This window comes from Pimephales promelas, chromosome 2 (genome assembly GCF_988280905.1).
Source record: "Pimephales promelas chromosome 2, fPimPro1.hap1.1, whole genome shotgun sequence".
Lineage (NCBI taxonomy): Eukaryota > Metazoa > Chordata > Actinopteri > Cypriniformes > Leuciscidae > Pimephales > Pimephales promelas.
Genome location: NC_142770.1, coordinates 39339471 through 39365610, shown reverse-complemented (window position 1 = coordinate 39365610; position 26140 = coordinate 39339471). Strand labels below are relative to the sequence as shown.

Here is a 26140-nt window from a genome sequence, read left to right as displayed (position 1 = left end):
TGATTATGTCAAAACATAATAATGCCCTATCAGATCACAGATTTCTTATTTGCCTGCTATAAATCAATAGCAGCAAACAAACTAAAATTTAAAGTGTAAGTATACATACAGTCGGCAACGCGTCATAGTTGGAGGGCGTGGTCGGCGTGGGGGAAAGCAGCGCGGCCATCCTATGTATTTGAATGACAAAAATGTCATATTGCGAGTCATTTTTGCCTGCCGACCGGCAACGGTACATTGCAAAATGAACTGTAATAGGTTATGATTGCCCTTATTTAATTAAAAACTGGGTCAATGACCCACCAAATGGCCGGAGGTGTCGTTTCCAGACTATTGTTATCTGGTTGAATCTCCAGGTAAGACATCGCGGAAGCTGCAACACAAGCCTATTACTCAATCAACTTGCGTGTAAGTTACTATAAGTCCATAAAACCATGTCACTTACCAATTGTACGTATGCTTCATTCAAAACTATTAATCCTTTTGTAAAACGGTGATCAGTAGTAGTTACGAAGTTGCAGAGGGACTTTGCTGATAGTTATCCAAATTCTCACAGACTGCAGTCTGATAACCTTCAGCTAATAACGCTAATGTGACTGAGACATCCCTTATGAAAAACAACTAAAGGAATCTTGTAGTATTTTAGGACAAAATATTGTAATAACGTTAGTATTCCTATATGAATACTATAGTATTTTGGGACATAGCCTAGAAGTATAGAGGTATTAAAGAACATCACAGAAGTATTATACACTACTATAGAATACTAATAGCCATAGGATTACTATAGTTCTTTTCTGTAAGGGATGTAAAGTCAGACAAATCTGGCCCACTGCCTAATACGAGTTAAACATCTACTACTATCACACAGGGACCTCTACTCACACAGTAATCTAATAAGATATGATTAATTTTGCCATTTTGTCCTCCTATCCGGTTCTGTATGTATGTAAGAAAGGCTGTAGAACTTCAACTTATAATTTGTTAGTTTATTGGTGGTACAGAAAACGACACAGCAACTCTTCGGCATGATTGTCCCATGTATTTCAATGAGCGCCAAGGCAATGTTTTCCCCCACGGGCTAAATTCACACCACGTGACGGGGCGTTCCCGGGGGCGTTCCCAGACCAACCGACTGTATCTATATGCGCATAACAATATCATGCGATATATCGCCCAGCCCTAGCTAGTACAAAGAGCCGTAGATCACTGACAAGCTGAGCCAAATCGCATTAAAATCGAGGACATATCACCAGCGATATTTAATGCGATATGGCTCAGCTTGTCAGTTAATTACACACTTCGTACACAGCAAAAACTCCAGTGTTAAATTAACACACCTGGGGGTGTACCCCTATCCGTTAGTATCCATAACTGACATAATCCACAGCAAAACTTCTGTGAATAGATACCTTTTTGATTTGCCTCGGGCATTGACTTCGGTTTGTTTTACTCTTCGTGGATGGTTGCTATGCAGGTCACATGATTAGTGACGTAACGCCGACCAAGAGAATCCATACATCCTCATCACAGGAAGTTCCTGAGGTTTATTTATTTTTTTTGTTTATTTATTACAAGGACAGTGCATATTAACATGACAAGTCAAAATATGCCAGAGTTAGCCAAAAGGCTAGTTTTCATCTGCAGTCCTGGGCCAGATGTACAATAGGCAACCTAAAAATACAATATACATACAACAATTATAATTAAAACATAACAAACCAAAACAACTACAAAAAAACCCCCCAAAAAACAAGACAAAAAAAAAACAATAGAATAAAAAAAATCAATGTTGACATATTTGCATGCTAAAAAGCCACATTTTAAAAGAAGAACGAAATTCATTATAACTATTTAATTCTCTAACAGACGTTGGGATGTCATTCCATTCTTTTGAGGCTTTAATAGAGAAGGCAGATTGACTAAAAGCAGTTTTCCTAAAATTAATAACACAGTCCCTTCTAAGGGAACCTCTAGTGAGACGACTATTATCCGACCTTAAACTCACAAACTCACTAAGAGGTGGTGGGGCCAGGCCATTTAGAATTTTATAAACTAAACAGCCATTTGAAATCTTAACAAAGTTTTCCCAACTCAACAAATTATATTTTGATAGAATTTTACAATGATGAAAAAGATGTGGTTTCTTATCAAAACATTTTAGCGTTTGTTTATACAGAGATTGTATTGGTAGCAAGGCGGAGTGGTTGGCCTGAGACCACGTAGTGAGACAATAATTCATATGTGAAAAAATCATAGAGTGCATAAACATTTTGGCAGCTTGGGTAGACATTGAATTCCTGATATAACGAAAATTAGATAAATTGTATTTTGTTTTCTTAACAGTATTTGAAATCTGGGAATTAAACTTAAGATTGGAGTCAATGATAATACCAAGATATTTACATTCTGAAACAATTTGAATTTTCTCACTGTTAATAAAAATTTCCGGATCAACTGCAGAGTTGGTGGTTTTACTAAAAAACATACCCACTGTTTTGGAGAGATTTAACTGAAGGCTACAATGGTTTAACCATTCACTAATTTTAAACATAGCCTTTGTAAGTTTGGCAGCCACTGCTGCTTTTGAAGTTCCATGTATATATAAAACAGTGTCGTCTGCATACATTTGGACTCTCACTTCTGGGCATGCAAGCGGCAAGTCATTAATATACAAGCAAAACAAAAGGGGGCCCAATATAGACCCTTGGGGCACTCCAGTGGACAATTGAAGAGGTTCAGATTGAAAGCTGCCAATACGTACAGATTGCGATCGTTGGGACAAATAAGATGCAACCCACTTAAGAGCATTCGTAGAAAAGTTAAAATGAGATAGTTTAGACAGTAAAATACTGTGATTAACAGTGTCAAAGGCTTTCCTAAGATCTAAAAAATAGCTCCAACAACCTTGTGCCTATCAAGCATTGATTTAACATTTTCGATAAAATAACAATTCGCTGTCTCAGTGGAGTAATTTGACCTAAATCCAAATTGTAACGGATGAAGGGAACATAACGAGTTATTCAAGTGATCCCTAATCTGTTGAGACACCCATTTTTCTAAAACCTTAGATATTACAGGCAGAATGCTAATAGGTCTATAATTGGAGATCATTTTTCTGTCTCCTGATTTAAATAAAGGGGAAACAATAGCCAATTTCCAAGCATTTGGGAATTCCCCCACAGAGATCGATTGATTTATAATATTTGTGATGGGGATAATCAATGACGAACTTAATTCTTTCAACATTGTATTATCCATACCAAAGACATTGGTTTGCTTTCGGGGGCGAAGCATACCAATATTGGGTCCATCCGTTTGGCCTAGGTTTATCAAAATCCGTTTGGCCTAGGTCTTTACAAAATGCATGGTTGCAGTGCTGGCTCCTCTGACACTCCAGGGCATTCGTGTATTGAATTATATTGACAACTGGTTGATTCTAGCTCAGACCGATCAGTTGGCAGTTCGGCATCAAGATGTCGTTCTGTCTCACATAAATAAGTTGGGGATGCGGCTAAACACCAAGAAGAGTGTGCTCCTCCCAGCACAGAGGACCACCTTTCTTGGGGTGGTGTGGGATTCAACCACAATGCAGGCACGTTTTTCTCCTGAATGTATTTCTGCGATTCTCACCGCCATAAAGAATGTAAAACTAGGCAAGTCACTCACTGTAAAACAGCCTCAGAGACTGTTGGGGCTGATGCCAGCTGCGTCCAATGCCTTCAGTACATGAGACCTCTGCAGTGGTGGCTCAGAACCAAGGGGTTTTCTCCGAGGGGAAATCCGTTTTGCACAATCAAGGTGCAAGCGGCAATGCCTAAGTGCCTTGGTCATGTGGAAGAAATCTTGGTTCCTTGCCCAGGGCCCAGTTTTGGGGGCTACTTGTCGAAGCATTACGCTATCAGCGAATGCTTTCCTTACAGGCTGGGGGATGGTCATGAGTCCAGGTGTGTCGCTTGGAAACATGTCTCTGGCAGGACCATCTTGCCATTTAAATCAACTAGAGATGATGGCACTATTTCTGGCTCTCAAATACTTCCTACCAGATCTGAAAGGCCGTCAAGCCCCACTGGGGTTGGATGCCATGGTACAGGCCTGGCCGAGGCTTCGCCTGTACGCTTTTCCACCCGATCGCTCTGCTTCCGGGAGTCCTGGAGAGGGTCCGTCAGGAGGGCATCAATCTTCTTCTGATAACCCCGTTCTGGCCGGCCCGAGTATGGTTCTCAGACTTAGTGTCACTTCTGATAGGTCAACTGTGGCAGATTCCTCTGAGGAGGGATCTGTTGTCTCAAGCAGAGGGCACAATATTCCACCCTTGCCCGGAGCTGTGGAAGCTGTGGGTCTGGCCCCTGAGGGGGCTCAGTACTTAGAAGCTGGGCTGTCAGAAGGAGTAGTTGAAACCATACTTATCTCTAGGGCTCCATCCACCAGGAGATTGTATGGCCTTAAAATGGAATGTTTTCTCTATTTGGTGTAGAGAACATGACATAGATCCAGTTAACTGCCAGGTGGCTTCAGTTCTGGTATTTCTTCAAGACCGCTTCTCGGCGGGTCTCTCCCCTTCCACTTTAAAAGTATACGTGGCTGCCATTGCGGCTTTCCATGCACCTTTACACGATGGGCCTTTGAGGAGGCATCAACTGGTCATAAGGTTTCTCTGTGGTACTTGGAGGATGAGACCGACAGTTAGGTCCAGGGTTCCTGCCTGGGACCTAGCAGTGGTTCTCGAAGGGTTATCCCTGGCCCCCTTCAAACCACTTCAGTCGGCTTCACCGAAGGACTTAACTTTTAAAATGGTGTTTCTCTTAGCTATTACCTCTATTAAAAGAGTGGGAGATCTTCAAGCCCTGGCAGTGACACCAGCCTACGTGGAGTTTGCCCCTGGCATGGTCAAAGCCATTTTACACCCCAAACCTGGCTATGTGCCGAAAGTGCCATCTAATGTGGCTCAGTCTACGGTTCTTCAAGCATTTCATCCTCCACCTCATGTGTCGGCAGAAGAGGAAAGACTCCATTTCCTTTGTCCTGTCAGAGCTTTAAGAGTTTACCTTGAGAGGTCCTCTTCCTGGGGGAGGTCGGACCAACTTCTCGTGTGTTTTGGGTCACCTAGAAGGGGACAACCTGCTTTATAAGCAAACTATCAGTAATTGGATAGTTCAGGCTATTACTTTAGCCTACAGGGTGCATGATCTACCTTCACCTTTGGCTATTAGGGCTCACTCTACTAGAGGTATGGCATCCTCTAGGGCAGTGTTTCCCAACCCTGTTCCTGGCGGCACACCAACACTGCGTGTATTCTTTGTCTCCCTTATCAAACACACCCGATTCAACCCATCAGCTCATAATCAGGTGGGTTAATGAGCTGATGGGTTGAATCGGGTGTGTTTGATTAGGGAGACAAAGAAAACACGCAGTGTTGGTGTGCCGCCAGGAACAGGGTTGGGAAACGCTGCTCTAGGGCCCTTCATGAAGGAGTTCCCATTCATGAGATTTGTGAGGCAGCCAGATGGGCTTCTCCTCACACTTTCATCAGATTTTATAGTCTGCACCTCCCTAGTACGCCTGGCGCACATGTGCTTTCGTCCTAGTTGAGTGCCTATGTCAGTTTCACTCCGGGACAGGTCTATTCGTTGCGTGGCCTAGTGGGCATTCATTCCCCAAAGTGTCGATTCTCAACGCAGTGTAGAGTTCCCTCAAAAGGGAATGTCTCAGGTTATGACTATAACCCTTGTTCCCTGAGAAGGGAACGAGACACTGCGTCGTTCTACCACGCCCCCTTTAGACCTTAGAGCGTCTTGCTTCATCACGAGACTGCTGTGTGTTGCACCAGTGCTGCTTTTATGCTTCCGATAATGCCGTCACATGTTACGTCATGACGCAACACCAATCAGAATTGGACTATTTTCATTCATACTTCAGAGACGCATGCTACAGGAGCGTCCCCAAGTGTCGATTCCCGACGCAGTGTCTCGTTCCCTTCTCAGGGAACAAGGGTTATAGTCATAACCCCAGACGTTTTCCGCGCAGAGACGACACCATTGTCAAAGCGAGCCCCATTCACGTGGATCCACAAAAACAAATAAAAATACTGTATTCTGCTTCCAGGCCAGTTGATGGCGATGAAACAATATAGACTGAACATGTAATAGGCATCTGCATGACATCATCGTCTTCAGAGATTTGCGTTTTTGTTGTTTACACAACACCATTTTGAAACCCATTTTCAAATGTTTGCATCTTCAGGTAACCAATATGCCGCTGTCGTGTAAACGAATGGCCAAAAAGTTTTATGTTTTTAGTTGAAAGCGGTGTCGTGTAAACAGCCACCTCTGTTTTAGTCAGTTCCAATTGTCTAGCATTATTTCAGTTCTCTGTGAAATGTGATTGAGGTAATAATTGGGTGTATTTCATAACCATGCAAATAAGTATAGATGAAGCGGGGATCAAATATCTGAATATTCTCAAATTCTGAGATATTCTGAAAATTCTCAAACCAACCAGTTGTTTCACGTTCTGCTGTCTCTGTCTGTCTCCGCAGAGGAAGCTGAGTTTCGACTCGTCTCTCTTATGCCGGACTACACAGATCAACCTGATGTTCAGTACATGCAGAAAACTGAGTCCAACAGACCGTCCAAAAGCGTGCGAGACCAACACAAAAACAAATTACAAGTTAGCAAAGTTACGTAAAAGGTAGATTTTTTTATTCATGAAACAGAAACCGGTCCACTTTATGGAAATTGTGCCCTTATTATGTCTTTTATCTCACCATTTAAATAAGTAAAATTTTAATGTTGAGGTTTCTCACATGTGGTAAGTGTAAATGTAATACTGACACTTGGTTTGAATGTGTGAATATGTTGGGTATATGTGCTTTCCTCTGTCTGCCTTCTTGATCTTGTTGAAATGTATTTGAATTTTCCATTGTACCTCCACATGACCCAAGAACAATCAAATTAATAAACATATTATTGCGCAAGTCTTGCATCCAACTGAAAAGTGAGTGGGATGGGGTTTTTCAGCCCAGCGCAGTTGGTGTTCGGACATTCAATTTGTGGCCCCCTTAAGCTTCTGAGTGAGCAAGTACTTGAGAACGAGGTTGCACTTATACAGGTGACTTGAGTATGCAGATTCTCTCTGTAAGTGTTTGAACCATGCTTGTGAACGCGCAAAGTTGAATCTAGCAAGTTCAAAAGCTGTTATGAAAGATTTTTACAATTGCAAAAAGCGTTGTTTGTTTGTTTTGTCCGGGAGAGTCAGTGCTGACTTTGTTAACAGTTCCTGGATCGTGTCTGTAACGGATCACAGAGACAGATGTAAATGCAAAAGACTCTTTATTAGTGTGTACACAGACACGATGGTCAGACACAAAACACAGGTAGTCAAACTCCACAGGTGCAGGTCGAGCGATCAGTGCTGGATGGAAGGGTGACACAGGGAGCTCGGTGAGCGACTGGTAAAGGTGATCCGTGATGACTCAGTGAAGTGCTTGGTATCCAGTGCAGGTGAAGAGTCCAGACGAGACGAAATACACAGGAAATCCACAAGCCAACACGAGCACAGGAACACACCGGGGAAAACCACAACGATCTGACAACATGCGACACCAGTTACTGAACTTATAAAGAGACAAACGGATTGAAACCAGCTAGCGCTGCTGATCAGCAATGATCAGTGACCACGCCCACAGACACACACAAACAACAGCACGCGAGACGAGAGAGAGACAGTCAATTCATGAACAGTGACAGTCTCTGCAATCCCAATTTACTGCAGACATCCCAAGTCTCCCGGAAGTTCTGGGAGTCTCCCGCATATTGATAGCGTCTCCCTGATGCCTGCAAATTAGTTCAAATCTCCCGGGATCTAGAGCGAGACACAGATACTGCGCGCATAACATACATAGTGCGCTGCGCGTGCACTGTACAAGTTAGCCTTCCCTCCCACCCCCATAATCCTGTTACCGAAATATACCTCCCGGAAATGAATTCTTGCAGGTTGGGATAACTGTTACTGATCCCTACACAATAGAAAACAAAAAACGAGTGTAACAAATTACATCCTGTCCTGAGAACACCAGATCGTTGAAAGAAAATGCGACTGTGTCACATTAACATGCCCTTCTGTTCTCCAGAGCAATGTTAAGGATGAAGTTGGAAGAATTCCAGAGCTGGGAGAAATCTTGCGAAACTCTAACAAACTCAACAATTTGAATAGCTTTCTTGGTCACCTGTCAGGTTATCAAAGAGAAGGTGTTATAAAAATTAAATGACAGCTTACCCAGTATTTTCTCTGATGTCTCGTCGTGCACTAATGTGTTGTTCCATGACATCGTCATTGGAGATGCGGCTCCATTTAGTTTTTTCGATTGCTTACACACTAAAATTAGAACTTTCCCACAATAAGCGAAACCTTACACTCAAGGAGCAAAACACCGGCCTAGATTTGCACAACTGTAAGCACATTGTCAGCTTCACACTTTTTGCAAAACATTACACACAGTGATTTGCAAAACACTAAACACACTTGTATGCATTTGACACAGAAATTTATCATGATGTAATTTCCTTTTTAAAGATGAACTGAACTGAAAAATATCGACGTTGAAAACGTGTTGTTTATGACAATTAAAAGTAAATTACACTAAACATTTTTTTTAAATATATATTAATATAGCTTTTTTAAGCAACGCAAAATTGCGCTTGTTAGCGCTGGCAGTTCCGATGACGTCACTGGCATGGTAGGACCCGCGGAGCGCCATAGACAACAGCTGCAGGTCCTGTATACACAGACGAAAATGAGCGCTTTTAACGGCATGGATTACGCATTTGAGCCCGTGAGGGACAGGCCGGTAGTGTCTAACTACCACCACATGGAGGACGATCAGTTTCAGGCTTCACTTGCAGTACAGGATCGTTTGGGGGAAAGTGACTGTGGGCGCGAGCGCTGTGGAGCATAGACACTGAACGGAGACGATCTGTTGCAGAGAGGTCAACATGGACATTTATTGATCGGCGAAAAATGCATCACCATGCACCGTTCATTTCGGATGCTGTTCGGTGAGAGAAACGTGTTGGGGGAGGCTATGCTGTCTCTAATGGATGTCCGAGCTGAGACGCTGGACCGCCCCATAAGTAGCAGGGTATTTTACGAATAGGTGACGGCTGGGCTAACTTGTTAGACTTTTCTCAGATTGTTTAGATTAACAGCATACTGGCAGTTCACTCTATGGGCGATGGTGCATTTAAGAAGGAGAATCCCATCCTTTACAGTGAACTATACATCAGGGATCTTTTCCCCCTCACCCGAATATCAAGGATTCGAGTAACCTTAACGTGATGCATTGAACTTGTAACTTGTGTAAATAAAACATTTCATGCATTGTCAGACGTTTCATGTACTCATTGACGAAAGTACACATCTCTAAATAGTGTGTCGCAAAAAAATCTGTTTTCTCAGCCATGTCAGCGAGCCTCAGACTGTTTACAAGCTACGGCTGTTCTGCTGGTGCGGGTAGGCAACGGAGTGGCTTACCATGCCAGTGACGTAGTCGAACGTTGAAATCCAACATGGCGGCGCCCGTGTAACAAAAACAACACTTTCAATGTACCATTTTATCCCTTTTAACAAATTATGCCTTTTTAAAAATTGTACCAATGAGAATAAATAAAATACATCTGTTATATCACCTTTTCTCAAATTTCAGTTCAGTTCATCTTTAAGGCTTTCAAATAAACACACACATGAACCAATTGGTTAAACACAGCCACCAGGTGTGCACACACACTGGTGCTTAACTGTAGACACACCAATCAGGTTTTGTCACCCCGCGGCTATAAAGACAGGAAGCAATAGCGAGTCAACACAGTTTATTTGAAACTATAACAGTAAGCGGATGTGGAGACTCGTAACGCAGGGGCCAAGATGATCAGATGCGGTGCAGACGACAGTTGGTGAAGACAAGAATCCAACACGACAACGATAAGCCAAGACGAAGACCAGAACACCAGCAGGGAGAAGAATCCAGAGCCACAAGACGTACATCAAACAACGATCTGACAAGGAATATGAAACAGTGGTGAGTATATATAGGGAGGTGAAATGGATTGCAGCAGGTGATGATCAGCTGGAGTGGATTAGGTATGACATACATTCACGCCCACTACACATGTGCATTCACACAACAACACAAACACGAGACTAAAAGGAAGCAGAGAACATATCTACCGTGACAGGTTTAAGTACTATAAAAAGGCAACAGCTAAGTTCACCTGTCTTCAAAATGGACGGTGTCAGAGGAAGAGGGAGAGGAAGAGGAACACCTGGAGGAGTGATAGGACATGCACAAAGAAGAAGACAACCAAATTCAGACAGGGTGTAGGCCCTGCGGCGTGAATATATGGTGGTACGTTTTATTCACTGATGGTTGCAAAATGGAACACTTTTGTCAAAACTATTCAATGTCTTATAAAAACCTTATTTTGCTGTCATAACATGAACATAACCATCAGTGAACTCGAGTCCGTTCCAGAGCCATGTCTCAAGATGGCCGCCGACGTTCCAGAATCTCAAGATCTCAACAAATCTCTCTTTGTTTTTGGCATTTTGGATCAATTTTGCACTTCAGAATCATACATTTTCATGAAAGTCATCTTTCTGTAGCACTTACATGTTGATAATAAGATAAAGTTCAATATAGAGGTTTATGAAAAAGACTTTGGAACTGACTCTGATTTTAATGTTCACTTGAAAAAGGGTCAGTGTAAGATAAAAAACACAGCTTAATATAGTCGATTCATATAAAATTAGTAATTAACTATATATTTTTTTATATTTTTCTTGAAATGAATATATGAAAAAATGGTATTCAAAAAATTATTCATGTTCAAAGAGCACACCTACCTCTCTGTGTCCTGGTCCATCAAGAAAGGGAGCGGACTGTCAGAAGAAATCTTGACAATTGGTCCAGATCATAAGATCAAAGTAGGAAGCAACTACATTCAGCGTTACACAGACGGGGGGCTTCGCTTGGAACTTCCTGGAGGTGGATTTTATGGACTACTCCTCAAGAGTGCAAAGCCGTCAGACCAAGGGGAGTATGTGTGCTCAGTCCAAGAGTGGGTGAGGCGGGTAGGAGAAAGAAACTGGAGGAAGATTCAGGAGAAGTCTGAGGTTCCGGTTAAGCCCACATGGTGAGTCAAATTCATTTTCCAAAATATTATATTATTCATTATTAATTATTTGTTATGTAAATGAAGTTTCATTTATTTTCAAATTTAAATGTTGCCATGTCGTAACAGACTAATAAAACATTATAACCTATTTAAGGTCTGCATGCAACAAATGATGAAAAGACAAGGAGAATGATGGAAGACAAAGAAAAAGAAGGGAATCGCAAAAATGAAAATATATTTATAAATATTTATATTTATATAAATTTGTCAATTGTAAAAATATTCAATTATTGATAAATTTGATACATTTGCAATTACCCTGTCTCTTTTTGCTTTTTAACTTAACTTACTTAGCCAAAGTATTTACTTGCTTAATTATTCACCTGAAAATACCTTATATGCAGTACAACAATAGAAATAGTGAACTGTTGTATGATGTACCCATGGTACATGGATGTGAGTATGTGTTCTAAGACATAATGAAAGGATCAAAGGAAGATCCTAAAAAAAGGACATTGGACGTCTTGGCCAAGTCCAGTTTAGGTCATTAATGAGATAACTGGTAACACTTTACAATTCATTTGTTAACGTTAGTGAATGCATTAACTAGCATTAACAATGAGAAATATTTTTTTACAGCATTTCTTAACCTTTGTTAATTTTAATTTATAAAAATGTTCATTTTAGTTCAGCCTGAGAGATATTTGCATGGAAAATCTCCAAGTACAAATGGGTATATAAGGCAGCATGCAACTCACTCATTCAAGCTGATCTTTTGTATAACTCCGCACTCTGACTATCATCGTTCGTGTGCGCTAAACAAGAGAGAAGTGTCCTATGTTGGTGTGAAAGCCTGTTTAGCAGTTGTTGCATTGATATACTTTGCACAGCTAAGTGCAGCGACTACACCCTTGGGCACTTAAAAGAGAATTTTTTCCCCTAAAAGAGCAAATGATTCTGCCATCATGTCCTTGTTTTTTCTTGTCTTTTGGCAGGATCATGGCAGACCCATGTTTTATGTACAAGCGCATGGCCTGATGTTTGTGTCATGTTCTTGTGTTGTCTCATTACGTAACCCCGCCCCTTATCCTCATCTTGTCATTATTATCTAGTCAGCTTCACCTGTCCTCGTCATTAGTGTTCCCCTATTTAATCCCCTTGTGTTTGCTGTCCAGTGCGGGTTCATTGTCAAACTGTGTATCATACTTTGTGTGAGACAAACCGTGAGTAACCTGTTGAAAGTCTTGTCTAGAAAGAAGTGTTTGATCCGGTCTTATTTGTTAGCTTATAGTCTGAGTCTTAGTGTAGTGTTGTTTTCCCTGCCTTGTTTTGCCCCATCGTGGGTTTTGTTTTCTGTTTTTGTCATTAATAAATCCTTTTTGAGTTATTTGCTGTCTGCAATTGGGTTCGTCCTACATCCTCATGACAACAGGTGACTAATGGTGCTTTTCCACTGCATGGTACGGTACAGTACGGCTCACTTCGGCTGGTTTTAAATGGTTTTTTATTTATTTATTTAACCTTTATTTAACCAGGAAGTCCCTTGAGACTGAGTCTCTTTTCCGAGGGAGACCTGGCCAAGACGGCACACCAGATTCAATTTATATACAAAATACAACAGTCCAAAACAAACAAACAATCATCACACAGAAAAGAAAAGAGCAGGTCACATATGGCAGTTACATTTTTGAGTTATATTGCATTTTAACATGGCCTTAAATTCATTTAATGGAACTAGATCATTTAGATGTAACAAATTTTGCAAATTATTCCAGGACCATGGCGCAAAGTAAGAGAAGGCTTTTTTTCCCATCTCAGTAAAAACCCTTGGAACCTGGTAAGAAAACCATCTGGTGGAATGGAGAGAAAAACTGCTAGAGTTCTTCTTAAAGGGTTAGTTCACCCAAAAATGAAAATTCTGTCAGTATTTACTCACCCTCATGTTGTTCCAACCCCGTAAGACCTTCGTTCATCTTCGGAACACAAATTAAGATATTTAGGATATTAAAATCGCTCCTGCATACAGTCCATAGGCTTCTTGAGGGACTGGCTCTTGCTGTCCTCGAAAAGTAATTGAAGACATCGTTAAAATAGTCCAAGTGACTACAGGGGCTCAATCTTAAGTTTATCAAACGACGAGAACACTTTTGTGCGCAAAAAAACAACAAAAATAACGACTTTATTTCAACTATTCACTTCCTTCTCCATAAGCCTATAGTCCGTTAACGTAGTGTGATTGCGTAGAGCTACGTCACACGTAGGCTCACTATTGGTCGACGCTGGTCATGTGTGTGTGATGCGTGTGACGTACAACAACAGAAGCTTACGCTATTAAACTAGTTAGCTGACTCGCGCAGAGGGAGAAATAAACCAATAGTTGAAATAAAGTCGTTATTTTTGTTGTTTTTTTGCGCACAAAAGTGTTCTCGTCGTCTGATAAACTTAAGATTGAGCCCCTGTAGTCAGTTGGACTATTTTAACGATGTCTTTTATGACTTTTCGGGGACGGCAAGAGCCAGTCCCTCAAGAAGCCTATGGACTGTATGCAGGAGCGATTTTAATATCTTAAATATCTTAATTCGTTTTCCGAAGATGAACGAAGGTCTTACGGGGTTGGAACAACATGAGGGTGAGTAAATACTGACAGAATTTTCATTTTTGGGTGAACTAACCCTTTAAGGAGATTACATAAATATGCCGGCAATTTACCCAACATGGCTTTATATAGAAAAATATGCAAATGAAGTTGTCTACGTAGATTTAGTGACGTCCAGCCTACCAGTTCATACAGCGTACAATGATGAGTACGGTAACCAGAGTTAGTTATAAAACGTAGAACACAATGATACACAGAATCTAAAAGGTGCAGAGTACTAGAGGCAGCATGCATGTAGACGACATCAACATAGTCCAAAACACTTAAAAAAGTGGCCTGCACAAGTTTTTTCCTAGCTAACAAGTTAAAACAAGCCTTATGCCTAAAGTAAAACCCCAGTCGTAGTTTCAGCTTTTTTACAAACTTTTCAACATGAATTTTGAAAGAAAGTTTGTTGTCCAGCCAAAAACCTAAATACTTATATGAGGAAACATTTTCAATTAGGTCACCATCTAGTGTGTTAATGGTTATTTTATCTGAGGATTGGGAACGAGCCCTAGAAAACATCATAGATTTAGTTTTCTTAGTATTTAGCACTAGCTTGAGACCATGTAGTGAGATTTGAAGCTGATTGAAGGCTAACTGAAGGTAATTTGACCACATTATTTTCCAAAGAGAAATGTTTAATTTCGAATTACAAATTAGGACTAGCCTATGTAAGAACAGGAATGCCGCCTACACAAAAAGTCCTGTAAAATTAAACGAATAAATGGGCCTAATAATATTAATAAAAATTATATAAACAAAAATATACATAAAAGTTTTAAAAGTAAATTAACTATAGGCCACAATTTTGATATCTCAACTTTTGCTCAACGTGCACGATAAAAATTTAAATTGGCTTATAACCATTGTACACACAAACTGCCGTAAAATTAAACGAATAAATGGGCTTAATAATATAGCAAAAAATGATATAAACCAAAATGTTAAAAAAAATATACATAAATGTTTAAAAGTAGGCTAATTAATTATTAGGCCAGATTTTTAAAAAGCCTAACTGACCTTTTGTGCAGCGCGCACTATTACAATTTAAATTGGCTTAGGCCTATATCAATTGTACACAAAAGGGGTAAAATTAAACGAATCAATGGGCCTAATTATATAGATAAAAATTTCGCTATAGGCCTACATCAAAGTGATAAATTAAAAAGTAAATTAAATATTAGGCCACCAGACTTATATCTAACGGAACTTTTCAGAGTTCAGAGAGCACGTGGATAACATTAAATTGTCTCAAACTTACAAAAAAGAAATTAATTGCTTTCCTTATCTAGCCTACAGTTCTTTTGAGTTCACCTTCAAGAACACAAGTTTGGACAATGTCTGAGGCTTGAGACACATGCGGTGGTTTCTTGAAAGCAGGCCAGTAGCGGAGAAAACCCTCTCTGCGCTCGCAGACACGCTTGGAGATGCTGAATACAATGCAAGCAACTTTAGTCAGGTGGGGAAAAGACATGGAGTTTTCTCGTGGTGTGAGCGGAGCGGAGTGGGAAATAGGGCGACGCTCCGTCCTTTTAAAAATGCCGGTCTGCGCTCTGTCCAAGATCCGCCCGCTCCCGCTCCACTCCGCTCACATGCTCTGGCTCAGGCAAAGAGAATCAGAGGTCAGGTGGCTCACCAACATAACTGCAGCGGTACTGCTTCTCTGTGGAGCTCAGGCAGAAAGAATGGGTCTCGGTCGCTCATCAGCGTGCTCGCAGCGTGACTGCTTCTCTGTGCGGCTCAGACAGAGAGAATGAGAGGTCAAGTTGCTCAGCAACGTAACTGCAGCGGTACTGCTTCTCTGTGGGGCTCAGGCAGAAAGAACATAAAGAAGCGTAACTGCTTTTCAGGCAGAGAGAATGTACAAATGGTGGGTTTGGTTATAATGGAGTACTATCAATGGTGTTACTTCTCCATCCAGACGTTTATTCCATGATACGTTATAATGGTAAAATAAACTAAATAAAGCTGTATTTCTTACAGTGTTCAGTTAAGAATGGTAGCAGAAAACCAGGTTCAATAACACTGTAATACTTCTCTTTTCAGACGTTTATAAAAGGATGAATTAGGCTGGACCACCTAGGCATTACACTCCCACCCTCGTGTACACTGCAATCCACACAGGCAAACACACGTGAATACACCTTTTTAAGAGATCATAATCACTTCACTCACATCAATAGTTCCGCCCCCCTCAGATTGTCACCCGTGACATTTACATTGGCTCCCAGTCCACTCTAGAATTGACTTTTTCAGACTTGTGTATACCATTGTAAGACTGGAAACTGGTTAGAGAGAAAATATCTGACCAGTGGCCTCTAAAGACAATGGCAAATTAACATTTGACCCCCTACCCCCTTCCTATGAGCACCTCATCTACATTTTCTCTCGCTCTCTACAAGAATACAAGAATATATAGGGTTTTAATGTGAAGGTGATAATCTTTAAGGATTGTTTAGTATCATTTTAAATGTCTCAGGGTAACTGGTAATGATGTCTCATTCCCAAATAAGTAAATCAAAAGGTATTAAAGTTCTTAAGAATATAGAAATATCTTGCATACAGAAGGGTATGCCCTTGAGTTAACACCTTCTGGCCCTCTGTCTGAATGCAAATTACAACTAAGCAAATGGTTACCTGCTGGTAAATTTCCACTGGAACTTGTGTCACAGGCGAGGGGCGTACTGGTACCCAGCCAGCCAACACCCCCCGAACTACCACACCCCCTTGAGGAGCTACCCCTCAAGACAGAAGAGGCCAGACAACAGACGATACAATTTGAGCTTTTATTTATTAAGGGAATGTCACGAAGATGCCAGCATTAACTCTGTGCAGTGCACACACAGGACTGGATAACAGCAGGGAAGGTCAGCAGCTCTGATGCTTCAACACAGACAGGAGAACAGATGAAGATGTCAACAATAACCGTAATTTGTACTCACAGGAAGGCCCGGATAACAGCAGAGGAGATATTCAATTCAGCAGCTCTGATATACTTCAGCACAGACGAAGATGTCAACATTAATTCGGTATTTTGCACTCACAGGGCTGATTAACAGCATGGGGAGATACTCAGTTCAGCAGCTCTGATATAGCAAGACAGGATTCCATAAACTGGCGCAGTTACGTCAAGGGTAGCAATTTATCCACTCGATCGCCCAAACAGTCCGCGGGGATCCCACACTCGTGTTTACACTGCAAAACACTCCACTTCACACGTGAAAATATCAACACAGCACCACAGATCATTCACTAAAAAAGGCAGTGTTTGGGCTCGAATGGGTACCTTGATAAGTGGAATCTCCTTGCGCTGGCATAAACAGGAATCTACTTCACCGTCGGCTCCACGTCACATATTTTCTCCGTCAAACACTCCCGATTTGGGGGTTAATAAGGTCGGATAACCACCTCCCAAACAACAGACAATCTTCTCCCGTCCTCAGTCCTTCTCCGTCCTTTCTGTGCCGCCCGCTGTTTCTTTCTCTCTCTGTGTGTGTCTCCCGCTCACGAGCACTCACTCTTAGCAGACACACGAACAGACACACTGTCCCCGGCGCTGCTTGCGTGTCACAGAATGTTCATCAAGCGCTCCATGTTCACAGTAACCGGGTCGTCTCATTCAAATCAGCCAGCTGTTGCTGTCAGCGAACCGTCGCACATTGAATGCTCATATGAGTCAAGCTGTTAATGTAAGTTACGTGCCCGCCCCAGCGCGCTCACACACAATAAACGCCTCATCTCCGGCGCCGTGCACTCGCTACATTCCCTTTAGCCTTTAGCACATCTATTGTTCTAAAATGTTCTAAAATACGTCATTCATTTAAGGTGTGCCTTATAATCTGGTGCGCCTTAAAGTGCGGAAAATAGCCTACGGTAATTGAAGCCGAGTGTTCCGAAGACGCGGCAAATGCTGAGGTAAAATTCGCAGCAACTGCTACCAGCACAAGTGGGATTACCGTCTGTTCCATATTAGCTGGAACGCCCCGTAAATGAGCCTATTATCTGCCCTGTTTATTGACGGCACGCTGATCTTACTACCAACTAACACAACAGCAACACGACACTTCAGAATTATCACGACCTCATCATCCAATCACAGTCCATACTCGCACGCATCAGACTGATACAAATAAGTTAGCAAACTTTAAATTGATCATGGTTTGATTTGCGAACAGAATCCGAGGCAGGACGGCAACCACAAGAAGTCGAGCAACGGTAACTTTGGTCTATTTTAACTTAACCCTTGAGCGTTCTCTATATGTAATATAACTGTTCATATCTGTTCTGTTACAGTTAGTAACTGACGTGTATATTACATTTGTACAATTATATGAAAGAAGAAAAAAAATGAAATAAATGATAAACTCTAAAAACTCAACTTTTTTCTTTGTAAATATCTTTTTCAGGTTTGATTAACAAAACAGGCTAAATTTGGGGAAAAAAAATCATTTTTATTATTATAATTGTTTATTATTATATGTATTATTTATTATTATAATTTCATAAAATGAATAATATTTAGATATGAATCCAACTAAAACTTGTGAAAAGATATCTTTCAGTCAGTCAAATAGCAAAAAGCTTATTGTGGAGCTCTATAGCTCCTATATACACTAAACCATGTCAAATTATCCATGTTATCACCATAAATATAATTTAGAAATTAAATTAGTTTTAATTAATTTAGGGTTAAATTAATTTTTTTTTATTAAAAAAAGCTTTTTTGTATAATTGTTTTTAATTTATTTATTTATATAAATTTAAAATATATAATAAATCCTCCAAAAACTGCACACATAGAGTAGAGTAAAAACATCAATAAACACAGTAACATAACATTTGTTTATAGACCTACTGCATAGACAAAATTAGATGCGATATTGCGCAAAAATCGGGAGATGGGGGACCCCCTGGAATATTGACGGGTATTTCGCACACTGATGTGGATGTATATGGGCATAGATGTCTATTTATTTGCTCTTTTGTACATGAAAAGCAATATAGAAAGTTATCCGGATTTATGGAATGGACCACAGAGGAAAATAGGGGAAGGTCATGTCTTTTTATTCTTTGTTGAGGGGAGGGTGGCCATTTCAAAGTGGCTTGTTTAGTCCATATTTTTCCATGTAACTCCATATACTCTCTCAGTCTCAGCCCCCATCACTAGCAGATGGGTCTGACCCAAAAAAAAATCTGACACGCAAGATAAAGTCCAGTTTGACAATGTTTGACAGTGCGCTCAGTGCCATGTCAGAACAGAACGCCAATGAAAGTTATAAGAAAATAATTAACTTTTGTGAGCAAAGTTCAGGGTCCTGTGAGTGTAACTCTACTGATGCATTAACATGTGATGTGAATGTATGTCAAGTTGTACAGTCCTGGGACTTACACTCACCTAAAGGATTATTAGGAACACCATACTAATACTGTGTTTGACCCCTTTTGCCTTAATTCTATGTGGCATTGATTCAACAAGGTGCTGAAAGCATTCTTTAGAAATGTTGGCTCATATTGATAGGATAGCATCTTGCAGTTGATGGAGATTTGTGGGATGTTCATCCAGGGCACGAAGCTCCCGTTCCACCACATCCCAAAGATGATCTATTGGGTTGAGATCTGGTGACTGTGGCGGCCATTTTAGTACAGTCAACTCATTGTCATGCTCAAGAAATAAATTTGAAATGATTCGAGCTTTGTGACATGGTGCATTATCCATTGGACATTGACCATTTTATAAATTTAGTTCATTTTCACATTTTCATTTAAAAGTATTTTTGCTGATAATACTAAAAGTTTTATCAGTTATGTAGATTTGCGCATTTCGCTCCAGGCTGTCTGAGAGGAGGAGCTTGAGAACTGTATGCTGTGTGGGAAAGACTGCATGTGACGACAGCCTTATGTATTTTTTTGTTGATTTGTACAGGCAAACCACTCTTCTGCCTTCATTAAAACAAGCAACCAGCTGACGGTCGTGGTCTGGGTCTTTTCTTTATTCAGCACAACAAGAACACAACGCAGTTAACGGACATGCATCCAACTTAACATAGAACTGTTAAGGACAAGACACACCCGTTACATGTGCGTCATGCCCCCGGACCCCCTAGTAGTGTTGCACGGTGCACCGATACTTCAAAAGTATCACGATACTCGGAAATTAAAAACCTCACGATACCTAAATTTATTAGAATCGATACTTTAGATTTTAGTGCTAGATCTCTTATTTAATATAGCGAAATAAATAAATTATCTGCTATTTAAATGGAGAAGTCTTATTTATTTTTATATATTAGCTGTAGGGCTGGGTGATATGGCGATATATGTCGTTACCGCGATAGAAAACGTCAGTCGTAACAGATTTTTTTTATTCCGTGTATACCGTGAAATGCAAATAAGGGGGCGTGGTTAACTCCCGTGCAGCGCGCGTGAGACTGATGCTGAGATTTGTCAAAGAAACATGGAGAAAGCAGATCAAGAGGATCCACAAAGGAATTACGTTTTCTAAAGGATTGTTGTTAACGTGATATGTTCGGGGGAAAGGCAGCCGTCAACTTGAGCAGAGCAGCACCCAGGCTACAGTTTAGAGGAGTGCACGTTCGCAATGGGGAAAGCATGAAGTTACTTGATAACAACATTTCTATATCAATATCATTACGAGAAATAACCTTAAATAATGTATAGTAATCCGCATCTTTCCTTCTCTTATGTATAGTTACTTTTTAAACATGAAAATCGCATTCAATGAACATCCTGCTTGTTAAAACAAATGTATAATCCTTTTTCTGAGGCAAAATGACTAAATATACAGCGCGAGTTATATATTTTTTAACTCCAAACAATTGCCTACTGAACCAGTTGATAAAATCTTCCTTTGATTCGATCCGTGATTACAACTTCACTTTCAAATTAATCGATCGCATTTTGTTGATGTAAAAGATGCGCGCGTGCACATGCACTGAGAGGGAGCGAACTGATAAACGAACCGTGAAGCACATAACAAGTAGCGCAGTTTCGTTCCGCTTTCATTACGTTTGCCATTTGATGTTGCGCACGTTGTGTTGGCCGCGTAAGCACGAATTTTGCCGGCAGGAAAAATGGTCCAAGCAATCGTTCGGTTTGTATGCGTACCGAACCGGAAGCCTGGAACCGAAACGGTTCAATACGAATACATGTACCGTTACACCCCTAAAGTTTACAAAACTGCATCGTGCACGCGCTACAGTGGTACATTTATTTAGCGCACAGACCAATCTTTTCATAGATATATGTCGCGCTGTACAGTCCTGTACACTTTTTAATGAACATTTGGTGTAGGTCTACTAGGCATGGAGCTATCTGAACACCTTTGCCAAGTGCAAACCAGTACAGAAGTAATCAGTAAATTATCTGGGAGGGTCATGCCTTTTTTCACAATCATTTTGGAGGGTCATAGAAAAATGTATTGCTGGTGAAGGGAGGGTCAAGTCTATTTTGACCATATATATGAAAACTCCTCCGGTAGCCCCTTAAATAAAAAACGAACAGTCCCTAATGCCCCTTTTTACAATATATAAAATAAGTCTATGTTGTCCCCGGAGTGTGTATGTGAAGTTTTAGCTCAAAATACCCCAAAGATAATTTTGTACAGCATGTCCCTTTTTTGAGGGTCAGCAAAAAAGTTTTGTGTGTGTCCCTTTAAATGCAAATGAACTGTTACTCCCAGCACAGAGGCCAGAGCTTCAAGTTCTGCTTCTATGTGTGTGTGTGTGTGTGTGTGGCTCCGATTTACTCAGACCAGCACTAAAATGTCTGAAACTGTTCTGCCTTTTATGTTTAAACTGGAGTCAGACAAAGATGAAGAGACTCAAGAAGTGACAACATATAGAGCAACAGGACGTTTCTGGTTAGTTGATGAATTTATGTTGCTTTTAACTATCTTCTCATTGATTAGAATATTCTGTCATGATAATCTATAAATCGCTCATGTGGGAACTGTTGTAAGATGCAAACAGAGTGACATGCTATTACATTAGGGTGACCACCCGTCCCGCACAGCATTTTAACCCCTTGTCCCGCGCGTTGCATATTGACGAAATGTCCCGCATTTTCATCAGTCTATTGGTTTTGAATTATCATATTAAGAAAACGTGCATGCATTCTTTCTTTTGCCTTTTTAAGAAAGCATTTTATGTATTATTTTTGCTGCATAGTTTTTCACATATCTAACAGCGCTTCGTCATATGTGGAAATACAACAGCTGTTTTTTATATCCTATCCAATGGTTTAAAAGAAAGGAGTAAACACTAGTAGGTTCTGACGGCTGTCAATGAAAATGTGGAGCGGTGATTCGTTCCATGTGTTCCCTGTCTGAAAACAAATGGATAATTAAAATTCTAATTTAACAGAATTTATCTTTTGTTGTTTAATCTATTGCCTGCTGTGGTTGTTTTAATTCACATACTTTGTAAAAATCTGAAACTTTTTGGTTTTTAAAGGGTAACTAAACCCCTGGCCAAAGCCTGACTCCACCCACTGGCAAAATTTGAAAAATGCTGAAAAAGTGGGCAGACCCCAGCGGAGACAGAGGGGACAAGCCGAGGGCGGGGCTGAGCGGGGGGCGTGCACATGAGACCCGCAGTGACGGATTAATTGACAGCTGCTGTCAGACTCTAAAATGGAGAATGACTGGAGTGACGCAAGTAGCTTTGCCACGGAGCAATCATTTGAAGTTGAGGACTTTTCTCCCCCACCTTCACCTGAAGTATCATATCAAGCGGCCATATCAATTCGAGCCGCTGGCTCAAACTGCGGTCTTAACTCCCGCATCGCGATCGGCATCCGACGATGCTAGCGAAGCAGCCGCACAAGGGAGAATGGGGCCAGTGTCTGAATGGTAAAAATTTGCATTAGGGCTATATTAGGATAATGCTCATTACAAATGCTAACGGAACTATCAAAAAAATAAAACCAATGCATTTAGGTGAATTTTGGTATGATGTAGTGTTAATAATTAAGTGAAAAACATATATTGCAAGTCTCCCTCTACAATAACAAATAATCCTGTCTCAACATGTGCACCTGTGGGCACTGCAGCTCACTGTCCCTGGTAGAGAATGTCTGTTGTCGGGAAATACCCAAGGTATAGCTATGTAAGCTGTATCATATACTTGATTATTTATGGTTTGCTTTATCAATAAAATGAAACACTAATTTCACATATTGTCTTTCAATATTTTAAGTTCAATTTCATATATTTCAAGTCAAATTCAAGTTCAAGCATTTTAAGGACCTTGTACGAACCCTGGAAAAAAACACAACCTCCACATAAATAGTAAATAAATCATCCTAACAAAGTAGTAATAAACAATTCTCATGTTGTAGGTAGTACACAGGTGTGACCAGATTGGTGGAGTGGGCTGTGTAACGGCACATCCAGGCTTTGAGCCTGTAGCTCTGAACCCATATGTGTTACACGTACAGTTATATGGTGAGATGGAAGAGACAGTTACAAACAGGTTAGTTCCAGGAATAAAGGTTAAATTTTATATAAAAAAAATAAATTTATATATATATATAGAAAAAAAATTGAATAATTAATTAAAAACCAATGTATCCTCCACTTCAACATACATGTGCACTACCTGTCTTTCAGACACCTTGCGTATCGTAATGTCGTTAGGTGGTGTTGGGGGTACCTTGGCAAACACATTCGGGTGGTCATACCTTCTTGCGTTGTGACACGGATCAGGCAAGAGTTTCCTGAAGAAGGACCATACAGAGGTTTCCTTCCCCCACTGCATTGAATTATTTATATATATATATATATATATATATATATATATACAGTAAAAAATGAATTCTAAAGAAGCATTTTTAACTGGAGTAACACACTATACACACACACACACACACACACACAAAAAAAACTCAAAATGAATATGTAATGTAAGGGGTATACAGTCAAAGACCCAGAACCAGATATGAAGACCCGGAGTCAGAATTATAATTAAAGAAATAATACTGAAGATAGTTTGCAGTTTCATTCATCAAGGCAAGGCAAGTTTATTTATATAGCACATTTCATACACAATGGTCATTCAAAGTGCTTTACATAGAGGGAATTAAAATAATCAAAATAAATAAGAAAAATTAAAACAGTGTAGAATAAAAATAAACCGTTATCTGAGACTTGTTTTCATGATTATCGAATGTATGTATGGCCGAATAAACTGAGCACACAGCTTTTCTGGTACAGCCATTTGTCCAGAGAAGTCCAGGTACGGCTGAGGGTCTTCAACCACATGGTGGAACAGCAGCTCCATTAATTTGTCAATGTAGCCTTCAGAAAGAGAATTATTATTATATATTATATTTTTTCTGAGATAACTCAGACAAGTATAAGTTACCTGTGGTAGGATTGCTCTTCAGAGCTCTCACTGTAAATTCTCCATGCTTGAATTTCGGGAAAACTATTGAGTATCGCAGATCACCAGCTGCAGTGGATGCCTGTGATCTGCCTGCATTTTCATTATAATGCATCGCAGCAAGCTGTAGTCTGAAAGGGAAAAAATACATTAATCAATATTATAATGAAACGATCTCTAACATGACTTAAGTTGACTATAATAAGGTACAAATGTTTTTTTACAGGTTACAAAATTGTAGTGTATTTAGTAAGCAGCACTAAATGCATAATCCATTATCTTGTTTACCTGCACAACATTCCTTTGAAGGAGAACACCACATTTTTAGGTGAGAACTTCAGAATGAGGCTGTGGAAACACTCGATTCCAGAGGTGTGGTATTCCGGACTAATTTTGAGCATGTCTTTAAGAAGACGTGGTGACAACAAAATTGCTGTGAATTTTTCACATGCTGCTGTGCCTAAACAAAAGACTTAAAGTTCTTAATACAACAGTTGATCACAGTGTTTTATCATTTGGATTAACTTTGACTTGATGTAATGAAGATAGTTCAATATAAATCTAGAGAGTGAGTGACGCAACTACAAAATAAAATACATTAGTGTTACAGCTTATCTGTACTTACTTGGTTTGAGCCAGTGTCTTGTCTGATCACCAACCAGAGGCTCGTGAAGACAGGAAGGAAACAGGGTGTTTTCGTGGCAGTGGATGTTCTGAATATGGTTTGCTACAGAGCTCCACTTGGCCACTACCTCCTCCCCAGATGTTGATGTGGTCGCAGACCAATAAAGGTGATTGACCACACTCTTTCTCCACAGCCCCACGTCCTGCAGTCCCTTACCCTTACTAAGGGCATCCATTTTTTTGACCAAGCCCTGAACACAAACAATAATAAAAACAATTACTGTAATCAGTGGTTTCCCACTGCACTTTATAGACCAAGGTGGTGGATTCAGTATAGGCTATATGATAAATATAAAAGGTTGTGATATATTAACCTTTTTGGGGCATCTTAAAAAGTTCACTTTGTGCAATCTTCCAGCGTAATTGTCTACCACTTTAACTGAAAAATGTTCTGTTAGAAATACTGGTACTGTTTTCGTTCTATTCAAAATACTAACCTTTTCCCATATGCCAAGGGTCAAAGTAGTGTCTAATGTCCTTTTTTCGCTCCCTCATGAACTTCTGTACCCCTGTGTGACGATCAGTCACCAAAGACTGGACCACAACACCTCTTTCCTCAAGAAGAGACAGGCTTCTTTCAAATCCCTCCTTCTCCATTCTCTGGCTGTTTCCTACTTCATTGCTCTGCAAACACAAATACTTAAATCAATGCACAGTATGTAGTAAACCACATAATAAAATGTTTTCATTGTGCAGTTGTTGGATGTCTATGACCCTATTGGCTTTGAGGTCCATCTTGGTGTAGCTGCCGTATTTTGCTCAATGTCCTACAATTGTGTTATTTGCACAAAGACAACATCAATATATATATAAATTCATCGTTATTTGCACAAAGCCAACAGAGCCAACATCAATATATATATATATAATATTATATAATATAATTAAAGAGTTATTTATTACCAGGTGAATCAGCTCTCATGTCCCCACCAAGAGTCACAGCCCCATCAGCAATGGCATTTTCAATAATGTTATCCTGCTCAATCTTCCACTGCCAGTTTATGGTTGGGATAAGGAGTTTGGCCTGATGCTTGTGGAAGCACGGCTCAGAGATCCCCTGGATTTTGAAGGCATCCAAGAACTAAAAGAAAAAATACATCTTCATATAATAACCTGAGGGGTGACATGCAAATATGACAGCGCTATGTTATTATCTCTCACCTTCGATATCTGGCAAAACGATGAGCCAGTGAACAGAACAGCTGCACAGAGCTGTAGGTTTCCCGCTGGTATATTGTTTACCA

At 40.3% G+C, this 26140-nt stretch overlaps 2 protein-coding genes across 3 annotated transcripts in view; one reads left to right on the top strand and one right to left on the bottom strand.

Moving 5' to 3' along the window:
• Nucleotides 1-6976, top strand: part of LOC120491924 (prostaglandin F2 receptor negative regulator) — a 41560-nt gene extending 34584 nt beyond the window's left edge. For both annotated transcript variants that reach the window (XM_089122424.1, XM_089122428.1), the window contains exon 5: nt 6539-6976. In XM_089122424.1, the coding sequence (XP_088978550.1) occupies nt 6539-6548 (10 nt within the window). In that variant the 3' untranslated portion in view covers nt 6549-6976. The remainder of the gene's footprint in view (nt 1-6538) is intronic.
• Nucleotides 6977-23158: 16182 nt separating this feature from the next.
• On the bottom strand, nt 23159-25416 carry LOC120494876 (uncharacterized). The gene is made up of 6 exons (XM_089133527.1): nt 25334-25416; nt 24838-25087; nt 24501-24615; nt 24195-24343; nt 23978-24127; nt 23159-23241 (listed from the first exon to the last, which is right to left on the bottom strand). The coding sequence occupies exons 2-6, from the start codon at nt 25070-25072 to the stop codon at nt 23159-23161; spliced, it is 732 nt and encodes a 243-aa protein (XP_088989653.1). The 5' UTR covers nt 25073-25087; nt 25334-25416.
• Nucleotides 25417-26140: the final 724 nt, after the last annotated feature.